General features: G+C 42.6%; 1 protein-coding gene across 5 annotated transcripts in view; it reads left to right on the top strand.

Annotated features, from left to right (window-relative positions):
- The window catches only part of DPY19L3 (dpy-19 like C-mannosyltransferase 3), a 78,046-nt gene extending 54,496 nt beyond the window's left edge, over window positions 1–23,550 (top strand). For 4 of the 5 annotated variants that reach the window (XM_053906049.1, XM_053906052.1, XM_053906053.1 and 1 more), the window contains 7 exons: window positions 1,589–1,711; window positions 2,092–2,203; window positions 2,962–3,018; window positions 6,878–6,960; window positions 15,364–15,496; window positions 17,961–18,119; window positions 19,748–23,550. In XM_053906049.1, coding sequence (XP_053762024.1) covers window positions 1,589–1,711; window positions 2,092–2,203; window positions 2,962–3,018; window positions 6,878–6,960; window positions 15,364–15,496; window positions 17,961–18,119; window positions 19,748–19,909 — 829 coding nt within the window. In that variant the 3' untranslated portion in view covers window positions 19,910–23,550. The remainder of the gene's footprint in view (window positions 1–1,588; window positions 1,712–2,091; window positions 2,204–2,961; window positions 3,019–6,877; window positions 6,961–15,363; window positions 15,497–17,960; window positions 18,120–19,747) is intronic. The other variant, XM_053906050.1, reaches the window with a different exon arrangement.
- The last annotated feature ends 271 nt before the right edge of the window (window positions 23,551–23,821 follow it).

Raw genomic sequence — 23,821 nt, 5'->3', positions numbered from 1 at the left:
ACATTAATTAAAGTAATTTAAGAATAATGGTATCTTAAGATGAACTTCTAAGTAATTTGAAGGATATTTTATCGATGCCAAGTATTTAAAATATTTCCACCATCTCAATACTAGGAAGGATGATACTGTTCTGTTCACGCAACACATCTGTGTTGGTGTAAAGGCTACGACTGAAAAGGAATTAACTCATGGGCTCTATATTCATGGGATCAATATGAGCTTTCCAGCTTGGCCAGGGAGATGGGGAGAGGTGTTGCAGAATTCTCTCAGGTATCAGGGGAAAATGAGAACATATGTTCTTGTCTGGAGCAACCTTTTAGTAGCAACATAGAAGCCAGGGTTTGGGTTGTAATATATGACACCTAAGTAAAGATTACTACCAGTGGTGAAAATTACCTTAGAATACCAGTTTAATTTTCATACGTATCTAGGGTGGTTGAAAGGATTTCTAGGGAAGAATAGTTTTCTAGTTACATGGAAGCCTCCTACGTATCCAGGTGTGTTGGATTTTATGAAGGCTAAGTGGGGCCTTTACAAGGTATTGCTTTTATCTGAAACTGATGGCACTTCCTGTTGTTTCCTTATGCCCTTGACAACACACTGGACGACATCCGAACCCACTCGTCCATCTCAGCATCTCTAAAGTGGGGACCACCAGAGACGACAGTATGTGCCTCCCCGGTGTGACCCAGTTTAGAGTACAGCAGGTCCCCCATGGAGTATTCTTGCCAAAATAAAACTGACTCTAATAATTAACCTCTAGATCTAATTATAAGTTTATAAGCAGGGTGGGCATAGAGAAACGTATTAAACACCACCACAAGGAGAAAATCAGCCAAATCCAGAAGGTGGAAGTAGTTACAGGACAAATGACATTTCTTTCAGCCAATAAACAGCCTCAAAGCAGAGGATCCTTGTTTTGACTGAGAGATAACTTAAAGAGACGTTGATGAAATGCAGTGTGAAAGCTTAGGGTCCTGATTCAAAGAAACCACCTGAAAAAAGCAATGGCAGTACGTGGGAAATAGAATACAAAGTGGGTGTTACGTGATGAGGAATTATTGTTAATATTATGGGTGTAATTATTTTAACGTAGCCATGTTTGATTTTAAAAAAATCACGTCAGACATCTGTAATGAGGTATTGATAGGTTAAAATGTGATCATTTGTTCTTAAAGGAACTGAATTCCAAGTTTATGGACACATTTTTATTTTTTCTTATTTATGAAAACTTACAAAATACTAGCAACTCATGAAATATCTTTAAAGATATCTTTATCTTTTTGACTCCAGAAGACTATTTTTTCTATTTTCTTATAAAGGGTTGAAGTACTCTAAATTTTTCCTTACAATGTAATTTGTTAAATTTTAGCTAGTGATGCATTTTAACACTTTTAGCTTCATAAATTCAAAATTGATTAATGCTGACTCATTTTGTCTTAGAGCAATAATACATTTCTAAATATATGAAGAGATAAGTTTCTAAATACATTTGTATATATATGAAGGCATAAATCTTTTAAAAAGATTTACCTAACTTACAGTTATGTATCCAGTTTCAATTTTGTACATGTGCTGTTTTATTCAGTGATTCTGCAAATCAACAATCCATGGGTCAAATGGGAAAGTGCACGATCATCCTGAAACCAGAAACTGCCTACAACTTAATACATACCATTCTGTTTGGATTCTTGGCATTGAGTACGATGAGGTATTTTGTCTGATCTGTTTGCTTGATTAATGTTTTTATTTGACCATTCTTTACCTGACATATTTTAGCAATGTAACTTGGAAACTGACGGGCATCTTCATTGATAATTATGGTTGCCATAAAATTTTTCTTGTTTGCTACCTTTTCCAGTACAAAATATTATTAATAACCACTTTTTTCCTAATTACCCAGATTGATCTATTTTTACCTATATGATGGTTCTCAAAAGGCAGTGAAACTCGTAACTGATCCTTTGGCAGACGGTTCCTGCACAGTCTTAGTTAGATTTTCCTGTCCCAGATGGTACAACTGTCTCATACCGCGGGTCTCTCCACGGCTGGCTGGCACTTGTTGACCTTTGCCTGTTTCTTTTCCTACAGAATGAAGTACCTCTGGACGTCACACATGTGTGTGTTTGCATCGTTTGGCTTATGCAGCCCTGAAATATGGGAGTTACTCCTGAAGTTGATCCATCTTTATAACCCAAAGAGGGTCAGTGCTATTATCCCTTTTAGTTTTATGACTTTCAGGATTTCTTTCCTACCAATTATTGTTGTTTTCAGTAGTTGCCCCTACATCAGTCCAGTGAAACAGATACTAAAATTTGAGGCAGAAAATAGATAACTGGCACCTTATGGTTTTCTCCCGTCTAAGTACTAACCAGGCCCAACCCTGCTTAGCTTCCAAGATCAGACGAGATCGGTCGCATTCAGGCTGGTGTGGCCGTAGACCTTAGGATTTTCTAAGGAGTTATTTCTAAAATAGTTTTATTCTTAATTTTATTTTTTAAATTATTTATTTTTTCCCAAACCATTGGTTAGATTTGCTTATTATACTGAATTTGGAAATACTGTAAAGCACACAAGGAAAAATTACAAATCATCAAGAACTCCATTATCCAGTTATCACTATTATTATAATAAATTATCCTTAAAACAAATATTAATAACGGGGGATAGGAAAACACAAATATGAATAAGCATATGGTTATGGTTAATAGCCTATAACTGCAGTTTTGAATTGTTCTCCCGTGTGAACTCACAAGGTGGCAATAGAGTAGAAGCTACAAGTATCTCATGAGTGATTGGGACCCTTACGTTGACCCCGTTGTCTGGCATAGTGGAGACTCATGCTCCGTGAAATCACATTTTTGTTGCTTTAAAAAGAATGGGTCCTATGTTTACAGAACAAAACTGTAAGGCCAAAGTGTTCAAAATACCTGTGATCTAAATAATGTCTTTCTTATATAGATATGTATAATGCGATATTCAGTACCGATATTAATACTGCTGTATCTGGGCTATAAGGTAAGACTGATTTTCCTCATTGTTGCCATTAATCAGTTTAGCAGAATAATTGCTTTGACTCTGTACTCTCTATGTTACTGGCAAATAGAATGGTTTGTGGAGGTTACAGACCTCTCCTTGGCTTCTTATGAAGCCACCTGGCATTGATAGGAAAACCCATCTATTTCTCAAATAGTATTTAACAAGTAAAAACACTGTAGCAAAAACGACTACAGGTTAATTTTTCTGATTAACTTTGGTTTTGACTTACTATTCCGCTGATGCAAATTCCGAAAGATGTTTTCAGACCTATGTTGAGGTAAATTAAGTAGAAAAATAATTCCCTGTTACCTGCTTTAGAGTAAGAGATCCTAAAATGCATCTTACTTTAACCTACATATTTTATTAGATGCTTAAAATCACTTTGTAAGAGGCTGGGCATATGTAAGTAAGTACAGTCCCAGACTAGCCTCGTTATCTGTCCTTCAGTTTCAATAGGAAATAAGGAAATTCCTCATATTCTCAGTTGAGTAACTCCTGAAATAGCTTTAACTGTGCTTCAGTTCTGAGAATCCTTCGTAAGAGACAGGGAGTCGCCAGTCAGATGGACGATTTGGTGACTCTTGACGCATCTTTAAGATTTAGAGGCTTGAATCAGTACCTGGGCAGGGAGCCCAGACTACGCCATCCAACTGAGCTTTTACCCTCTCTTTTTAAACAATCTTACACATATTCTTAAGTTTAGATTTTTTCCTTCAAATTTGGTTTTATGTCAGAACGAACAGTAGATCTCATCCTCTACTGTGTATCGCCCCTCATTTGGGAGGGAGTCTCAAGGGAGGAGGGGGCTCAGCCACGGGGAGGATTAGCGATTGCAGCTCAGCTTCGGGTTTGGCTTATACTTTCATGTAAGATTTTACTCAAAGCCAGAGGTTTTAGGCTAAAAATAGTATGTGATAATCACACTCTTGGATGATTCTACTGTAAATATTTCAAAAAATCATGCTCTATCATGTTCCTATCCATCAAGACATTTATTGTCATAGGCAGAGCACTGTGCTAACTCAGATACTGGAAAACCTAGAAATAGGTTATTTCTACCACCCTGCCCCTGGGAATTTTCTTGCTCTGATGTAAATAAATGAAACTTCTTTAAAACATCTGGAAAGCAAAAACGGAAGATTAAGTAGAATTTATGTTTAATAAGGAATGAGGTAACTTCCCCTCTGCACGTTGGTTCTGGGTGATAAACCCCCTCCTCCCAGAGAAGACAGAGCTCACCACGTTTCTGGTCTCACGCTAAAGACGTATGCACACAGTAGCAGTCTTTTTTCCACAGCCTCTCTGTGTAGGCTGAGTTCTTCCATGTCTCAGCTATGTATTTGGAATTGTGTTCATTTTTTACAGCTATTTGAGGACTTCAGTCTCTTGTTCTTGGTAAAACAGGAAGGGCATTCTAGAAGAAACAAACTACGCTATATGGCATTGGGTCTCAGAGTGTGGTCCCCAGACAAGCAACATCAGCATCACCTGGGAACTTGTTAGAAATACAGATGTTTGGGTCCCACTCCAGACCAGACCTACCGAATCAGAACCTCTAGAGTGGAGTCCAGAAATGTGTTTCCCTGGCCCTCCAGGTGGCACTTACACACAGGACAGGGCTTCCCTGGACTAATGACATTTTGGCTAGGTAATTCCTTGTCATAGGGGGCTGTCCTGTGTGTTGTAGGATGTTTAGCAACATCCCTAATTTCGACCCCCTAGATGCCAATGGCACTTCTCTCCTGTTGGGACAATCAAAAACCTCCAGACATTGCAAAACATCCCTCTGGGGGTGGGGCAAAATCCCTCTCCCCACCTCTCTTGAAAACCATTACTATAGAAAAACCAGTGAGAGCACCAAAAAAGCCATCATTTCCAGGAAGTCTATGTTGATATTCTTTGAGTGAGAGTTAGTAACTCGGAAGAATCCTTCCGAAGACTTGCCTAGAACCAGCGTAGCCCTTCTCAGTATCGGACTTCAGGAGAAATCTTCATGCGTCCAGCTTCCACGGTACAAAACCGTTGAGATATTCCAACCTCTCCACATTTAAAATCACAAAGAAAATAAAGGTGTTATGTATATTGAGAATTACCCCGAAACTGAATCTGTTTTCCAACTATTGAACAGATTTACTGATAAGTAAAATGAACTCCTCTACTTCGAAGCCTCATTTGAGTTTCACAGAACAATTGTAATGAGGATTTCAGATTTCCTTGTCCATAGTAGCAATCTTGCTATATGTCTCTTTAGGACAATCCTATTTAAAAGGGAAAAGCATGCACTTCACTCTAAAATCAGGAGTTATTATTATGCTCACGTTGATTAATTTATTTGCATCGCTGCATTCTCACAGTATTGCTAGTCATTTAGAAACAGCATTTAGTTAATTTGACACTTTCACACTGTTTAAGAAGTCTGCCACAAGACAATGTTACTAGATTTTAACATTTTCAGAATTAACAACAGCAACTTTCAAGCTAGAAAAATATCTACTATCCATTGAATTGATAGATTTTAAAATATGTTTTATACCCACATAATTTGGACCTATCATTAAAAAGTTGGTATTCTATTGATTATCCAAATTAATAGGGATAATTGAAATATTACAAAGGTATCATTGAATCACTATGATTACATCTCTTCTAAAACTTTGAGACAGTAGTGCTGTCTTGGTTTTCCATCACCAACAGTTTTCCGGGTTCACCCACCCACAACACTAGATGAGAATGAGCAGTAAAAATGGCCAAAGTTGAGATGATAAGAAAGTGACAGGGCTGACAACACAGCCTCCAAGCAGTCAGGTTTCACTCGGGTTCTAGTTAGTGGTTCCTAAATAAAATTCCTGTATTTTCAAAATTAATGAAGCACGGGCACTTTGTCATTGGCCTTCTTCCAACATGGGAGTTCTGCTGTTCACCTTAGGACGTATGTAGATTATCGAGGCTTCTTAGCCGATTATCATTCGATACGGCAGTGAACATTTAATTAATTGTTGGATTAAATAGGGAATTATGGTAGAAAAGCAGTAAGCTCAGAGCGTGGTGTTCGCACTCTGCTTCCCCTTCACTACCTTGAGTTGAGTAGGAGGCACCAGTGGCATAAAATGTTCCTGATTTCCTGGAGAGTCCTACTTTCAAATATTCTTCTCTCCCATTGTACCTGTAATTATATTAAAATATGCCAGGCTATCCTGGATTTGGATTTGGAGTCAGGTTTCAGGCCATAGCTCTACCAGTCCGTGAGCTGGTCAAGTCGGGCTACCTCTCCAGCCAGCGTCTCCACACCAACAAAATGAACCGTGAACAGCAGTAGGGATGGTGCCCGCTTGCGTCCACTTCCTCCCTGGGTAACTGTGGGGATGAGAGGAGATTCTGTCCCAGAGCGTTTCTGCAGCTCTAACGTGGCGCTGTCTTGTAAGGGCACCTTCCGCATCGAAGGGTAGATTGCATGATGGAAGATCTATTTTTCTAACATACCGGGAACCTTCTCGCGGTTGCCATTTCCTGTCCTATCCAAATGAATGTTTCACTAGATACTAACACCACATACAACAGGTTTTTTATTAGAGTAAAATAAAAGCTCATTGTAAAAAGTTGACAACCCCTCTAGCCCTGATTAGCTTTGGCTCAGAATAACTCGGGGAACCTTTTTCGGACTTTGGCTGGCTTCTGCTAGGAGGGTCCACTGCCGCGGTGAAGTCGTTCAGATGCTGCGGTTGCGTGTTTATTTAGTTCACAGGCTATATGCCGTTTGTCCCCTTTCGTTTTAATCTTAGTGACAGTTGTGGGTGTGGGGGTGGATTTTGTTTTTGTTTTGTTTTGTTTTTAATTTCAGTTCTGGCCAGGAATGATGGATGAACTCTCCGAGTTGAGAGAATTCTATGATCCAGATACAGTGGAGCTGATGAACTGGATTAAGTAAGAGGATTTTTTTTTAACCTTTAAAATTTAAAGTGCCTTTTAAGAGTCACCATAGACCTCATTTGGTGTTTTCTTTTTTTCTGAAATCTAACTGTGAAGATACATTCATTTCCGAGTTTTTCTTTAAAGCTCTATATTTGGAAATAATTTCTCCCCATTCAAGAAATATTCCCTGTAACCACAAACTCCGGAAGAAGAGACAATACCTGTAAGGAGAGGAAGTCAGAGCTGGAGGATGCTCCCCAGGCCACTGGCAGCAGTGGAAAGGAAGCTTCGTAGTCTAGGCCAATTTTACCTTTAGCGTGTCTTCCATTTTGGTACCATTCAGATTTTCTGTTACTGCTGACACATGAAAGTATTCTTTCCTTGTTAATCATTGAAAAGTTATACCGTAAACGACGGAGTCCTACTAGCTGCGTGCACATTTGATTTCAACGAAGCACACTGCCCGAGCCCAGGCCTAAAGAAAACTAAAAATCCAGACTCTTTCTCTCTTGAACATCGTCCCGTTTAGCATTCTCTTGGTGCCTACTGTTGCCTGCGTTCTGTTGCTTTGCCCCAGCACTCAGTGTCAGCGTGAAAGTCATGTGTTCGAAAGCTTTGTTAATGGAACCTGCCTCCCACCGGAAATAAACTTTGTTACCCAGAGCAGCATTCCTGTGCCCTGTAGTACTGCATTTCCCTGCTTTGTAACCAAAAAGCAGCAGTGTGATTATTCACATGTAAATAGACGTCGCAAATCTTGTGTGACATATTCTGAAGGCATCGGCGGTATCGTCTCCATCACTTAGGGTTTTAGTAGCCATATTGGCACTTGCTCATGACTAATGTTTACTAACCAGTACAGTTTAGCACCGCTTGTGTATTAAGAGATGGTAAACGTTTGATAGCTTCGGTCTCTTGAGTGCAATACATGGATTTTATAGAGATTTATGTCTAAAATATATATGTGGCTTTGGTCCCAATGTCGGACTGGCTTTGACTAGATGCAGTGAGTATAATTTTTCATGTACTTCCAGTGCTGAGATTACTAAGCAGTGCTTTGTCTTTATTTATTTATTTAACTTTAAATCACGGCAGACAATTATAGAGTAAATAATTCCTTCCGTATTTATTGTGTATGGGAAAAGAGGGTTATTCGTGTAAAGAAAAGCTAATTACTTTTGCATTAACTATAGCCACCCGGAAATTTATGGCACGTACCTGTGAAGGTGAGGCTGGTGGTGTTCTGGTTTCAAAGTCACACTATTGATCGGAAGAGCGCAGGGCGCCCCCTCCTGGTAGAGCCCTGAAGCTGGCGGGCCTGCCTCGGTCATTCCTGTGAGCAGCCCGCCTCCGCTCCCTGGTCCCTGGGGAATGAATGAAGCCTGGGTAAGAACGTGTCCTGGCGGAGGCCAGGCGGTCCGTGGCAGTGTCAGGCTGCTGCGCTTACTACAGTGCCTGTGTCTCCGTGCTTGTCCTCAGGCAAGATTACTTACAGTGACATTTCTGGTTCTGAGAGATGGCAGACGAGAGGTTATATTCCGAGTGCAAAGAAGACAGTCTGTTAGTCTGTTACTTCTCTCCTTTGCGAAAGCGATCTTTGTTCCTTACTTTATCATCCTCCTACTAACATGGTCCTCTCCCTGTATGGAAACACGTTCTTTCTACTTTTTAAAAAATCCTCAGCAACTGGAAAGCTTTGTATTGTTCCAAAATATTGGCCCCATTGTGATCTAATCTTGCTCGTTTTCCCTTAAAATTCTTCAAATCTTAATTATCGTTTTTGTAAAAATAGCTGCTGGGCATGTTTGTGAAATAAGCTTAAGTGATGATGAATATATGCCAAAATTGGGCCTAGTTAGACGCAAAATGTATTTGTTGAAATCAACATTGAAATCAGCTCTGGTCTGTAGCCTTCGGTTCCAAACACAAGGGAAAACACACTTCATATTCTTTGAACTCGCCTTGATTTCTTCTGTTTCTGAAACGTAACATATGACCTTCCGCTTCCATTTTACTACTCTGATGAGTCACCTGTGCCCGGGACACTAGCAGGTCTGAGCTGTGCTGGAAGCAGGCTGTGGCCGAAGGATGGCATGGACTGTACCTGGGAGTCGGTCTGAAGTTGTCTGAGGGCAGCCGGCAGAGCTCCGGCGGGGACTCGGCCCCCTTCTTCCCACGTCGTCTGCTGCTGTTCTCGGACAGCCGGCACAGGGGCGCCACGTCTGTCTTTCGTCAGGGAGGTCATGGCAGCGCGTACGGGGCGGGATGTAGCTTCCGTCACAGGACGGCTGCGGGACGAGTCGGGATGAGAAGCCGTGACCTACAGGAACCCTCGGGGACACCTCAAGTGACCCTCCGTGATGGCACAGGGCCCCTCCTCTGTGAAGTGTTGAGAAGAAGCCTACCCAGCACGTCCCGGTCTCTGTTCTGTATACTTGATGCTGGGGCAAACCACACGCCTGCCTTACGCATCACCGTTGTGCTCCGGGACACGGGGCCTCCGTTTGGAGATCAGGGCTGGCCGAGTATTCACTTGGGCTTCTCGGGCTTGGAGGATGAATCGAAAGATTCCATCTCAGCAGGAGTTAGTTATTTCCTCCTCTTCTGGAGGGGCTCGGTTATGACCCTTTACTGGCTGACCAGACAGCCTCCGGGGAAGACAAAGGGCATGGCTTTAGGACACCACATATTAATAGGAGAGGGGCCGTTCTGAAGGGATTCGGTTTCTGAGAGACTGTCTAACACCTTAATGCGTCAAGTTATATCTGAACTTGAACTTACTGATACGATTTAACAGATACTTACTGAGCACCAACGACACATAGGACATCACGTGGCCGCCCACTCTCACCACCTCTCCGCTAGAGTTGAGTCTCATCTCAGCACTGCTGTCTTCATGCCTGTTTTCCATATTCTTACTGTTGACTCCAGTTTAAGGTTTTTAGAGCCTTATCAGGTTTCAACTGAAAACTTTTTTATATTAGTAATAGAAATGTCCTCTCTTTAGTTCCTTCGAGATTTCACTGTAAGTAGAAAACTAATAGAACTTTGAGAGTCGATCCCTCGTTAATCAGTGAGGACATTGTGTTGAAGTCAGCCCCAGAATCTTCCCTGGGAGAACCAGGAGGCCGCTTATACCCCGATCCTTCCTCGGGGCCGGCCTGTGTGCTCCCCTGGCCGCCTGCCCTCCGCACGGCACTCACTGCCGCATGCTCGCTTCCCAGCAGATTGAGGGTCTCCCAAACGCAGAGATTAAAAACACGATTGATTGATTGATTGATTGATTGATTGATTTTAGTTTCTGGCAGCTCTTTCGGCAAGACCCAGGTGGTACTTGCTGTGCCGTGTGTGTGACTAGGAAGCACTTTTACTTCCACGAGGCCAAACGCCACGGCCGTGGTGCTTCAGACCTCGTTCCTTTGTGACCCGTAAGTGTTTCATTCTTGCTCCTGAAATTCTTCTTTGACGTTGTGCAATGAAGACACTCCCGCAGATTTGAATATTCTGAGATGTGACATTTTAACCATGGGGCTTTAGAAGATTTTTCACTAACGGTAGTCCCTTTTCAGTGATGAAGCCTGCATGTGCAATATATTCTCAATGGGACTGAGAAAATGGACCACACTTCCTTAGCATTTTATCAAAGCAGAAAGAATTACTGTGTATCTTAAGTATGATGAAGGTTAAGTTGAGACCTTAAATGCCTATAAGCCTCTTTTATATTTAATGAATCATTTTGTGGTATTTGCATAATTCTATAAATTTTTGAGGGGTAGATAAAGCAAATGTTCGCACATTATATTCTAATGCTCAGTTTACCCATTAGTTCAACAGTAATTAACTTGTTGAAGCTTAGAGCTTCAAAAGTAAATGAGATTATTTGTTCAAAATGCCATCAGGTCTTCCCGGAATGACATTTAAATTATGTAATGTAAATCCGTTTGACCTGTGAGTCCTTGTCATTATTTAGTGACATTTCTTGCAGAATAAATTGTTTGCAGGTTGGGCAGCCCGCTATAGAGCTTGGCAGAGGGCTATAAAAACAAATTATCCTTTCATTTTATACATCATTTGTTCAAACATTGGTAAAAATTGCTTTGTTTTTCTATAATAGAGAAGTGTCATTCAATGGTTAAAAGCACATTAGCTGTTTTAGACACAGACCACAGACTGTGTCAGCAGAAGTATCTGTGAAGGCAGAATACCCAGCATTACACCTGTCATACTGCATATTTTAAGTTAAGGACAAAAAAATGCCTTTTCCCTTTGCCTGCTGAGTTCACCACAGAAAATATAAACCATGGTGAAGCTAGCTAGGTTTTTAAAGTTCAGAAAACGTGTGATTGTTTTTCCTTTTGTTCCACTTTGCTTGTTTGTTTTGCTTTGCATTGGCTTCATGGGTAAACTTGAATCTTTAAAATGTGAAATGTCCCAGGTTTGCAATGGGGCTAGCTTATGAAACCAAGTCACTAGAAGAGAGCAAATAAACATCGTTTCTGCTATGCTCGGAAGTCCCTGGTTTTCAAGGAAGTATTACTTCTAGCTCATTTTATAGGCATTGGGGTACTTGTATTTGCTGCTTTAAAGTAAAACCAAGGGGGTGCCTGAGTGGCTCAGTCGGTTGAGCGCCCGACTTTGGTTCAGGTCGTGATCTTGCAGTTTGTGAGTTCGAGCCCCGCGTCGGGGTCTGTGCTGACGGCTCAGAGCCTAGAGCTTGCTTCAGATTCTGTCTCCCCTTCTCTTTGCCCCTCCCATGTTCATGCTCTGTCTCTCTCTGTTTCTCAATAATAAACAAATTTTTAAAGTTTAAAAAAAATAAATAAAACCAAGGAAAGACTGCTAACAGGCCACAGGATTGTTGTGCCAGCGGCTGAGACAGATTCCTTTACTTTTAAACTTTCTGACTCTTTGCTAAGGAGGCCAAACTTAAAACACATCACAGAAGGGGCGCCTGGGTGGCTCGGTCAGTTAAGCGTCCGACTTCGGCTCAGGTCATGATCTCGTGGTTCGTGAGTTCAAGCCCCTCATCGGGCTCTGTGCTGACAGCTCAGAGCCTGAAGCCCGCTTCTGATTCAGTGTCTCCCTCTCTCTCTGCCCCTCCCCCCCCATGCTCTGTCTCTCTCTGTCTCAAAAATAAATAAACGTTTAAAAAAAAACACACACACATCACAGAAGAATGTGGTTTAGTTCATTTTTCTCTCCGTGCCTCTGAGCAGTCCTGCGGCACGTGGCTGCACCGCTGTGGGGGCGGGGCGCTCCAGTGCTCCCTGAGCACCCAGTGGGGAGAGGCGGGATTTGCCAGGGTGAGCCAAGTCTGTTGTGTTTCGTTCCCAGGATCGCCCAAGGCCCACAGAGAGCACTAGTAAATATGTGCTAGACTAATGACTGGTTTATATGGAAGTGTCTGCCTATAGTGGGAGCTGAGTCTGGCTCTATTAGCTTATTAGCTAGAAGGCTTCTTGAAGCCAGGTTACCATCATACCACGTTTGCCAGCCCAGCACACAGTAGGCCCGCAGCAATAGATTTTGACTGAATAAAGAATAGCTTTGTAGCTTCCCAGCAAGCAGTTCAGGACTTTGGATATTTTAAACCTTTGAGAACTATGTAATTCATCCAAGTAGTACGATTATAGTCTAGGAAGGGAGATGAAACCTGGGTCATTAGCCATGAATAGATAAGAGATCAGTCCTAGATCACTCATCTGTGTCTGCCACAGTTATAAAATATATACTAGAAACAGCTCTGTGCATCTCCCTGACGCTGGCTCCTGTTCTAATTCGAAACGGGGATGTTAAGACAGTCTCGAGATCTGGATGGATGTTATCAGCTCAGCGGCCAGATTTGTCATCTGTGTACAAAGACCAGTTGGGCACTCTTTAGGCAGTAAGACTGTAAGCCAGGACAGCTCACCCACAGCTCGCCCTCGCCTCTACCCTGTGCTCTGCCAGACGTGGAGACCAGACTTCGTATCTTCAGTTCAGAGGCCCCAGAGACAGCCACTTTTGGGCATTATTTAATATGGGATATGATTATATTATTTATTGTGGTGGAATGGTTTAAGCCAGTTAAGAGTATACAAAAGAAAAGAAGACTGGCTTGGGAAAATGATGACACTTTTCTTTAATTAATATTTGTCCATACTTATTCTTTAGCAATTCTTTTTTTTTTTTTTTTAAGTTTTCCATTATTTTTTCTTTTTTTTTTTCTTGTTTTTTTTTAGTTTATTTATTTATTTTGAGGGAGAAAAAGAGAGAGAGAGAATCCCAAGCGGGCTTTGTGCTGTTAGCACAGAGCCTGATGTGGGGCTTGAACTCACAAACTGAGAGCATGGCCTGAGCCGAAACCAAGAGTTGGACATTTAACCCACTGAGCCATCCAGATGCCCTTTTTCTTTTTAAATTTTCATTTAAATCCGTGTCGGTATTGGTTTCAGTATTGCTGTTGGTTTCAGGAGTAGAATTCAGTGATTCATCACTCACAACACCCAGTGCTCATCACAAGTGCCCTCCTTGATGTCCATCACCCATCTAGCCCGTCCCCCAGCCACCTCCCTCGGTTTGTTCTCGAGCACCCCTCGGTTTGTTCCCCATTGTTAGGAGTGTCTTATGGTTTGTTTCCATTAGGGACTCTTTTGCAAGTCTGGCGCGCGGTGATGAGGGTGGCTCAGGGTAGGCGGCCCAGACTAAGTGCTTAGTAAGTGTCAGTTGAATTAAACTAAATATTTGTAGAATCTCCCACTAAGGAATGCTACACCTTCACATGTTGTCATTGAAACCCGCCTGTCCCACCCACCACATGGGACAGGAGTCCAGAGTTCCCTGTAAATCGCCAGCTCAAGGGGACAGGGCAAACATTCGTTTGTTCTTGCACTCTTGGGTCTGCTTGTTGGAACGATGACCACCCACCCAGCAGTCAGGCTCACTGAAAACCTGGTTCTGTGCTAGTCCACACTCTAGCCTCTGGCGTCCATAAGGGAGGACGCAGGTCACACGTCGTTCCTGTTGCCCATCGTCCTTCTGTCCACGTCTTGTCACTTGAGAAAGCCCATTGAAATCCAAGTGAGAGGGTCATTGGTAGAAAATCTGAGTTCTTCAAGTAAGTTGTGAGCGTTACAACTTGAACTGTAGGATGTACCGTAAGGCCTTTGTCAGATGGCGTTCACACTCTGGTCTTAGCATTGCACTGAAGGAAATAGAACATCCGCACGTGATGCGGGAATATGATGGCGGCTTCTCTTAGAAACTTAGCACCAGGGTAAGTTTCTGCCCTGATCTCCCAAAACGCAAGGAGAACAGCCTGCTCTGTCTTTCTCTAGAGTATTTCAAGTTTTAATAATTTCAGTGAGACTTCTTCTCGAAATTATCTGCGTCCTTTACCTCCCCCTGGCAAGCTCAGGCTGCTCTTTTCTTAGCACGGGCAGGGCTCGCGGGGCCCCCAGTGGCCCCCGCAGGAAGCAGTGTGCTGAGCAGTCTGCACAAAGGCGCTCGGGGTCGTCCCGGGGAACTGACACCTCGTTGATTTGCAAGACACTCCAAAAAATGGAAGGGAATTAAAATCAACCACTAAGATTCTTTTCTTTCAGGGGGAAAAGGAAAAAGGAGTTCACTGGAATCAGGGACTCTTTCCTTGATCCTCTGTCAGTGTCCATCACACCCCACAGGGAGGCAGGGAATCGCAGCTTGGTGGCACTTAGCAGGGTCATGATTTAATGATACGAGAGTGCCCGTATTCCTCCAGATTCCTCAGACTTTCATAATCAGGGCCAAGGAGAGGAGTATGGGAAATGCTTGTGTTTCCACATCAGAAACAGTGTACGTCCCCATACTGAGTAATAAATTATTTGCCTTTTCAAAATCTTCTGTGTTCTTTTGTTTCTACTGATTCTGTTTTTTTTTTTTTTTTTTTTTTTCTGGAAAGCTATTTATAATATCTGTGATCTTTTTTCTTGTTTCAAATGAAAACGGTTGGAATTGACTCATGATTAGCTGCAGTTTCTGGCTTTATAATTTGTTTTACTCTAGGCAGCCCTTTAGTTAAGTTTAATACAGAACAGGATGACAGTCTTGTAAGTTCTTTTTTGTCAGAATCTGACCCTCTGGAGCAAGAGAGGGAGAGGATTATGGGATTTAGCCCAGAAGGCTTAGAGCCAGGAGATGCCCACATCCTAAGCCCATTCATTATAAGGGTAAACCCATCAAAACAGTAAATTAGAAGTTTCCTAACCATTGTCAAAAACAGACAGGAGAAGCTTCATGAAACAGTTTGAAGGCAAATGTCAAGCAGCCTCCTGTGTTTTTCCCAAAGCCTCAGCCCTTCCTGACGCAGCTGGGTGATTCTGGGAACATGATGTTATTTTCTTGTTGTCTTTGAGGAAATCTTAGCGGTGGAGTTAATTCAGACTCTGAATCTTCTAGCTCCAACACCCCAAGAAAGGCCGTGTTTGCCGGGAGCATGCAGTTGCTGGCCGGAGTTAAGCTGTGCACAGGAAGGACCTTAACCAACCACCCGCACTACGAAGACAACAGCCTGAGAGAGCGGACCAAAGCGGTGAGGGCTCATGGCTTCTGGGGGGCCAGCAGTGGCTTGCTGTCGTGTGTATGTTGTCAGGGGCAGTCGGACCTGAAGGCCACAGGCCCTTATCTCCTGAGTCTGCCCTGCCCCCCACATCCATTAAAGGCAACATATATATTCCTCTGGATTAAAATAACAAGAGAAACGGCTTGAGATGTACAGAAAAGACCATTTAAGAACAGAACCCTCAGAGCTTTTGAATTAGGGAAAGAAAAGGAGTAGAGACACGCTAGTAACTTGTTTTACGGACCATTGTGTGTGTGTGTGTGTGTGTGTGTGTATTGGTAATATAGCTACATAGTTCAAATTTCAAAATAAAAGGGAACTTAGTGAAAAGTCTACATCCCACCCTCTCCCAGCTACTGTCTCCCCTCACAGGAGACAAATGCTTTGTTGTGTATCTTTCCACAGGCATTTTGTGCATATACAAATGTACACACACTGTATTCACATTCTTTCCCCCTCTTTTACAAAAGAACATACTAAATCTTGGTTTCTTTGGCATTTCATATACTTCGCAGCTCATTCCATAGCAGTTATTTTTTTTAACTAGTCACTTCCTTTTTTTTAAATTTTATATTTTAGAGAGTGAGCGTGAGTGGGAGAGAGGGGCAGAGGGAGAGACAGAATCTTAAGTGCAGAACCCAGCACAGAGCTTGATCTCACGACCACGAGATCATAACCTGAGCCGAAATTGAGAGTTGGATGCTCAACTGACTGAGCCACCAGGCGCCCCCCCCCCATATCTGTTATTGACAGCATTGTATTTTTGAATCTACAAAAATTTTGTTATGCAGACATAGCATATTTTATTTAACCATTTAGGTTGTTTCCCTGTCTTTTGTAATGATGTAAACAATGTTCCAAATGGTAAACTTGTATGCGTATCACTGTGCACAAATACAAGTGTTTGTTTGTACATCAGATTCTTAGAGATGAACTTGTGGGACAGAAAGTACGGGCATTTGTAATTGAGCTAGACAGATAGTCCTAAGTTGCCCTCTGTACAGATTATACCACATACATTCCAGTCAGCAGTGCAGAGAGGTACCCCTTTCCCCCAGTCCTCTCCAGCAGTGGGCTCAAACTTTTTCATGTTTTATGTCAGTCACTTCATAATCTTAGCGGCTGAAAAGTTGCTGAAAAGTCTTGTTTTGGCAGGAGATTTAACTAGCCTAAAAGCAAATGATTTTTTACTAAGTCCCCTGTTTTTTATGAGAATCATCTGAACCTAGATTCCTACTAAAATGGGGATTTTTCAGTTGGTGCAAGTACCTGAGATCGCCCCAGTTTAGCTGGAGGAAGCAGGGAGGGCACCGGCTCCACAGAACCGGAGTCCAGGCGGGAGGTGGCTGGTGCGGCTCAGACTTGGCAGAAGGTGCAGAAGAGACACGTCAGGCACACGGGAGCTCCTCCTTGCCCCCCCCCTCTCCGATATCCAGCCCTTGTCTAGGGACTGAGTTTTGTGCTCTAACCAAACACATCCTTAAGGTCCTGGTGCCCTTCTTCAGTCGTGACCTTCAAATCCTGGGAATGGCTTTGGTGTGAGGCCACTGCTAAACTACAGCGAGGATGGCCTCTGGCTTCAAGTCACAGAAGGAGACCACCTCCTGGCATTTCACCTATCGGTACAGGCACGCTGGCCCTCAGGGCCCAGTCTCTTTGGTCAGAAACGCGTCATTAGACATCAGTGTGCAGGGAAGGAGTCGGCACCCCTGTCCATCCCCCCGCCCACATGCACACACGTGCGCACACACACACACACACACACACACACACTCTGCAGTCACTTAAGGTATGTGACGCTGGTGATGAACAGGGAGGAGGCGCCTCCCACTGAACTGCCACTGGTGCTGCAGGTTGTTCGTGCTCCAGGAAGCGTGAGAGCGAAGCACGGGGTCTTCTGGTCAAGCCGGGGGCAGCCTAGCACCGAGGACCCTATGGCGGTGCTCTTCTCCAACCGCCATTGTCAGAAGCTGAGGATCCTTACAAGTAGAGGTGCCCCCAAGCTGTACTGTCATGCCTGATGGACCTTTTCGTGCAAAGAACCCTTTTTTAAACGTAGAGATTGTGTCTTCTTTACTCCACTGTTTATTTACCTCAGGGAAGCATCCTTAGAACAGGCATCTACGGATACATAGCTCCCAACAATACATTCTAAATCCAGATCTGTTTGGTGTCTAAAGCCCAATGTATTCAGCATGACTCACTCTCTTCTTCCCAAAGCTGAGTGATTGTGACTTGCATTCTTTTGGGAATTTCCCCCACACAACCCAGGACCGCGGAGGAGGGAGTGGCCTGCACGGGAAGAGGTCGGGGAGCTGGGTGTCGGGTCTTAGCCATAACCCCTGTGGGACGTCACCTTATTAGATACTCGTCCACTGACTTCCTGGCAGTTGGGTGCTATTTTTCGCTATTCCACTCTCATCTCGTTTCGCAGGTTTATCAGATCTACGCAAAGAGGTCTCCGGAGGACGTGCACGCCCTCCTGAGGTCCTTCGGCGCTGACTATGTCATCCTGGAAGACAGCATCTGCTACGAGCGAAGACACCAGCGGGGCTGCCGGCTGCGGGACCTGCTGGACATCGCCAACGGGCACGTAAGCGTGTCCCCTCGCCCCGTGCGGGGCTCCCGGAGTGTTGGGGGGGGGGGTCCAGTCTCACTCTCTGTACGTTAGAGAATGATGTCGGGAATCAGCTCACCATCTTCACAGCATCCCACACAATTCCCGGCTCTGGCGCATCAGTGACAGCCGTGCGGGCCGGGCCAGGGGACAGATAGGGGGGTTCAGACCCCAACTTCTCGTTAAATAGAACCACTCTGTCTTTAGCTGATTCGTATCATGAGGCTATGTATAAAACTCATTTTTAAAGGTTTTGCCGTTAAAAGCAGAACCCTCTTAACACCACTGCCCCAGAGCATTGTTTTGGCTGGCACGTGAATATGACCGTGACAGCAGGGCCCCCATCTCCCCTTCCAGGCACCGCTCCCGCCAGTGTCCCCTTTGCCCACTGGCACCATGCCACCAAGATGGCTTTCTGCGGCCAAGTCTTCCAGAGCAGAAGAACAAGCTATTGCTCCCTCCAGCCTTCTGAGAAAAATGTTCTCGGACCTATGCCAGGCCTCAGATTAGCACAAGCAGAAGCTTTTCACCCTGTAGAGGTGCTGTAATTATTTGGTATAAAAGCTGATAGATATTTAAGAAACAAGTGAGGGAAGAAAAACTTGACTGTGCAGATTTTGAGATTCAGGACACTTAAGATCTCCTCTCTCAGCAAATCTCAAGTCTGTGGTATTATTGACTGTTCTCCCCATGCTGTACAGTCGGGCCTCAGAACTCATTCACCTTGTAACTGCAGGTTTGTTCCTTTAAGGAACATGAATTTTTTTTTTAATTTTTTTTTTTTTTAAACGCTTATTTATTTTTGAGACAGAGAGAGACAGAGCATGAACAGGGGAGGGGCAGAGAGAGAGGGAGAAACAGAATCTGAAACAGGCTCCAGGCTCCGAGCTGTCAGCACAGAGCCCAACGCGGGGCTCGAACTCACGGCCCATGAGATCATGACCTGAGCCGAAGTCGGACGCTTAACCGACCAAGCCACCCAGGCGCCCCGGAACATGGATGTTTTAATTAACTTGATGGTGGTGATCATTTGACCATGTCCATGTGTATCAGATCATCATGAATATATACAGTTTTGTCTGTCAGCTATGCCTCGGTAAAGCTTGGCAGGGGGTGGCGGGGACAAACATGAGATTCAGATTTTTGCCGGAGGAAAGTAACTGTCCCTAACCATCTTGAATTCACAGGAGGTAAAGACTAAAGACGCGCATTTAAATCTTGATTTGTGTGTAACTTTTTCTAACGAGGCCACCTACTGAGTTGGAGGATTTCCTCTGGTCATAGTCATTCTTCTCAGTTTTTTATTCTTGTGAGAGCCACAGCGTGTTACATTCCTAAGAACAAGGGGACCCAAGTTCTGCTTCTGGCTTTGCCATTAGAGGGGATGCTCCTGTGGCAGAACTCCCCTCTCCAGCTGTGGTTTACACTTCCGCAGGGGAAAGAGGTGGGCCAGATCGTCTCGAAGCAGCCACTGACATTGAAATTGGACGATTTACGCTCACCTAACGTACCACTCTCAGAGGAGCCCCGTCACCTGTTCCTTCTTCTCTTCTCAATATAATTATTTTTTTCCCAAATTGTATTCGGTTTTGTTTTGGCTTTAGATGATGGATGGCCCAGGAGAGAACGATCCTGATTTGAAACTCGCAGGCCACCCTCGCTTCTGCGAAGAGATAAAGAGAAACCTGCCGCCCTACACGGCATACTTCACCAGAGTGTTCCAGAACAAAACGTTCCACGTTTACAAGCTCTCTAGAAACAAGTAGCCGAGCTCTTCGGTCAATCTCTATTTTTGATACGTGAAACTCCATCCTAATGAAACTCAACAGGTAACATTTCATCTGTCGTTAGGTAGCCTGTACCACAAAGCTGTGATATAAGTAAGTTGTAGGGATGTTTACACAAGCGTTACCGTCCTGGGAAGTATCTCACACAAGCTTCAGTCTTTTTTATCTTGTTTCATTAATGTTCTGTAGCCTAAACATTCTCCACTTTCTAAGAGTGGTCTTAGAAGTTTTGCTGGTGGGGAGAACAGGAAGTGTTCCACGGGAGCCTGGACAGACACCCCTCTTGTTGGAAATCAAGAGGCTCTTCAGGATTTGACTGAGCTGATTGACTTCAGACAGCTACGATTGAATTGAATCAACGGGATGCATAACGCAATTCTTTAATGTCGTTTCCCTAGCAAAGAACACCTGGTGGGTTTTTAAAAGCCCTCGATCGCCCTGTTTCACCTAAAAACTTTTATAATGTTTTCCGACTGTCATGCTTTTAATATTTTTTTTTAATCACGTTGGGTCTTTGTATATATACCTAAAACCTTGTGTTGTGCCGTGTCTGAAATGTAATGTTTCGCACTTCAGCGTATGCATCCTGTCTGTGTGTGTCTGTCTGTGTCTGTATGCGCATGTGGGTGCATGTTTTAATGCCGGATACAGAAAAGTGTGGCAAATTCCTTATTGTAAGTCCTTAAAGGAGCAAAAATGTTACGTAGCCAAGCAGAATTTGTTACTGTTTAGTGTTATTTTAAAACCTATTGATACTACTTAACCTATCCTGCAAGTAAGAAAATTTTTCTTCATTTCTTACTCATTTAAATTTACTGGGTTTGCAAAATTTTGTAAACTTTTTGTTTTTAGCCTTTGTATTTTTTACAGCATAGAACCTTGCAAAGTCTGAATATTTTTAAAAGGTTATATCTTAACTAATTCACTAATACAATATTTTTGGCAGAGAGCATTTTCATACCAAATTTGATTTGTGGTCTCCAATCTTGCTGTGAGGGCCCAGGTAGTGTGATTCTTTTTCTTACTCAAAGGTAACCAAGTGCCTCTAAGTCATGCTTATTTGTAAACAACAAAGAGATTATGTATACCTGTTCAAAAATTTTTTGATAATTGCTTTTATAATTAATTTCTAATGATGGGGACATGTAAAAGTTGCTGATAAAAGCATATTGCATGTTTAATTAAATCAAGATGGCTAATGAAATTAACTTTCTCCCCTGTACTTGCCAGTTGGAAATGATTTAAAGGTTTCTCCTTGCAGTTGTATTGAAGTAAATTACCCTCGGCATCAAGATAGATCTATCGCATGTTTAAATGATGTTCTATTGAGTTACTATTATTAAACAGTATTCAAAAAGAAATTTTACACTGTCATGTTGGACTCAAGGATACTCAGCTTTTTTAATCAAAACTTATTTAAATAAAAAAAATGACACTGGCTGGGTTACTAAATTATGCAGCTGAAACTCCTGAATTATGTCTTTCCTGTATCCCTTAATAAGGTTGGAGACCACTGCAGTTTAGGATAATACAATAATAAAACACTTTAATCAGTACTAAAACTTTAATTAAGCCAGTAATGATGCATGCCCGGTGTGGCTGACAGCATGGGTCAGTACATCCTTCAGCGAGTGCCTTACTCTTAATTGAAAGGAAGCACATGTAAGGTACATGTTAGACTATGTAGTTTTGTTTTTAAAGTCCTCTGTTACCTTCCAGATATGTTTCAGTTTTATTTTAAATGTTTCTATATGCGTTCATCTAAGCATTTGGGTATGTGCAGTTTCAGTATAAGAAACACGTACTTCAATTTTTATGCTTCTCCTCACCGCCGTGATGGCACACAGTAATCTTTTTCTCACAGTCTACGTGCCATTGTTGCCAAAACATAGTGTTCAGTCTTCTGTGAAAAAAAATAAAGTGCCAAAAAAAAAAAAAAAAAAGGTCTTGCAAGACAGAATCCATACATATGCTCTTTCCAAGACACTGTGACCTTGTAGAGTTGACATTTTTATGTCCTGATGACCAAATCTGCCAACAAATCATGTTAAATCTTCTTAGTGCTCATCAGTTGTCTCTTTTATGACCTTCTCGTTGGAGTCCACGGGAGGAAAGAGGAAAAGTGACTGACTCCTGGCTCTCTACCAGGCCAAAGCACGTCACCTGGGGCCGTCCTCGCTCCCCGCCGTGCAGATCTCAGTGGCTCTGTTAATATTTGGTAATAGCCTCATACTGTGGCTGGTGTTCATGGGTAGAAAAACCACTTGATCTTGCTTCGGAGTTAGCATTCGGAAGAACGTCTACGTACAATAAGTGCTCTTAATCATCCTCTACTTAACGTGACTCACCGGACTCCCCGACGGACTCCATCCCTCCCGTAAGCTGACTGCCCAGGCTGCTGCCCAGTGTCCGCCCACGGCATGTGCTCCGTCCCGTGAGCTCTGTGCCCGTACGCAGCTTCTCTGCAAGTTCTACTTCCTGCTGTGAGTACACAGTTCAACACAAACCTAGGAGATACGGGTGTGGAAAAGAAAGGGTTATTTCTGTGAAATTTAACTTGAATGCTTTGGTAAGATTTGATAAAGGTTGAGTTGCTAGTCAAAATTGCTTTTAAATACATTAGGCATGGTTGGAAAAATTATAAAATATTGGGAAAACATAAAATTCAAGGACATTTCTAAGCTTAGGTTGCTTTATCGATTTAAGTACTTATTCCACCTTTAAAAATATCTAGACTGATCAGAAGGTGTTAAAATGTACCCAAATCATATTATTGGTGTGATTTATTCAAGAATAGAGCTGCAGTCGTTGAACCCCTGTTGCAAAGGAAAGGCCTTGGCTTCCCAGCAGAAGGTTAGGAAATGAGTGGACAATTACACATTTAAAATGATGATTCCCTGCATAAATCTACTTACTTCATTAAATGACTGATCCTGATCACAGTGGCTAACAGAGATCCTACTATAGTTGAAAGGTTACAGTCACTTTTATTACAGACTTAAAAAATAGGGATTAATTTCAGATATATTAGCCAGAAGCATAATTAGGTGTTTATCTAGGCCATTTGTTGTCCACTTAAAGATGATTTTCTTGAACTTTGTGAGGTCAACCAGATGTGCGTGTGTGCGTGTGCGTGTGTGTGTTTGGGGCAGGTGCCGCCAGATGGCAAAGACATGCGTAATATTTCATCCAGTCTGCATCTTTACTTCATGATTAACTAAAAATGTTTATTCTGATTCCATATGAACTTAGTTTAAGATGTACCAGTTTTAGCTCATCTTTGGCCAAAACCTCCCTGAGTTAACACAGAAATATTCCATTTTTTAAAAATTTCACTCAAACCTTGGGATTGTTAGGAAGATATTAAAATGTTCTCAGATCACGTATGTTGGTTAGTATTCTCCCAAAGGCTTTATATATGACAACCTTTTGGCCTAGAAGAGAGTGCTTATCTGCTGATGGAAAAAAGCTTTTAAGATGAGAGTGTCTTGCTGTGTTGTGGCAATTGATTTTCTGTATTTAACATCCTAAGGGTAAAATCTTACAAAGAGCCTTTATAATTTGTTGTACTGAGTTGTACGGAGATTATATACTAAATAAAGCTCTTTTAAAATACACAAGATGAGTGTTTTTCCTTTCTTTGAAGGTCAGAAACCAAGGAACCAGCTTATTGAAGTGTATTAAATATATGCTAAATGGAGTCTAGTCACTGGACGATGTGGCAAGGTCTCGACTGGACTTGCTAATGTGGAAGGAGTTTATTTTTTCATGGAATTTGGTTTCATAGCTGCTTACTTGTTTTACTTGAACCTCAGGGTTATAGTTTAGATTTCTAAAGAGAAGGCTGCTGTCAGCAGAATTTATCCTCAAAGAGATAAATGCTGTCTGTTT

The sequence above is a fragment of the Panthera pardus genome, unplaced genomic scaffold (genome assembly GCF_024362965.1).
Source record: "Panthera pardus isolate Hobbes unplaced genomic scaffold, ASM2436296v1 HiC_scaffold_18, whole genome shotgun sequence".
Taxonomy (NCBI): domain Eukaryota; kingdom Metazoa; phylum Chordata; class Mammalia; order Carnivora; family Felidae; genus Panthera; species Panthera pardus.
Note: the sequence above shows the minus strand (reverse complement) of the source record. Positions and strands in the feature narration are given on the sequence as shown.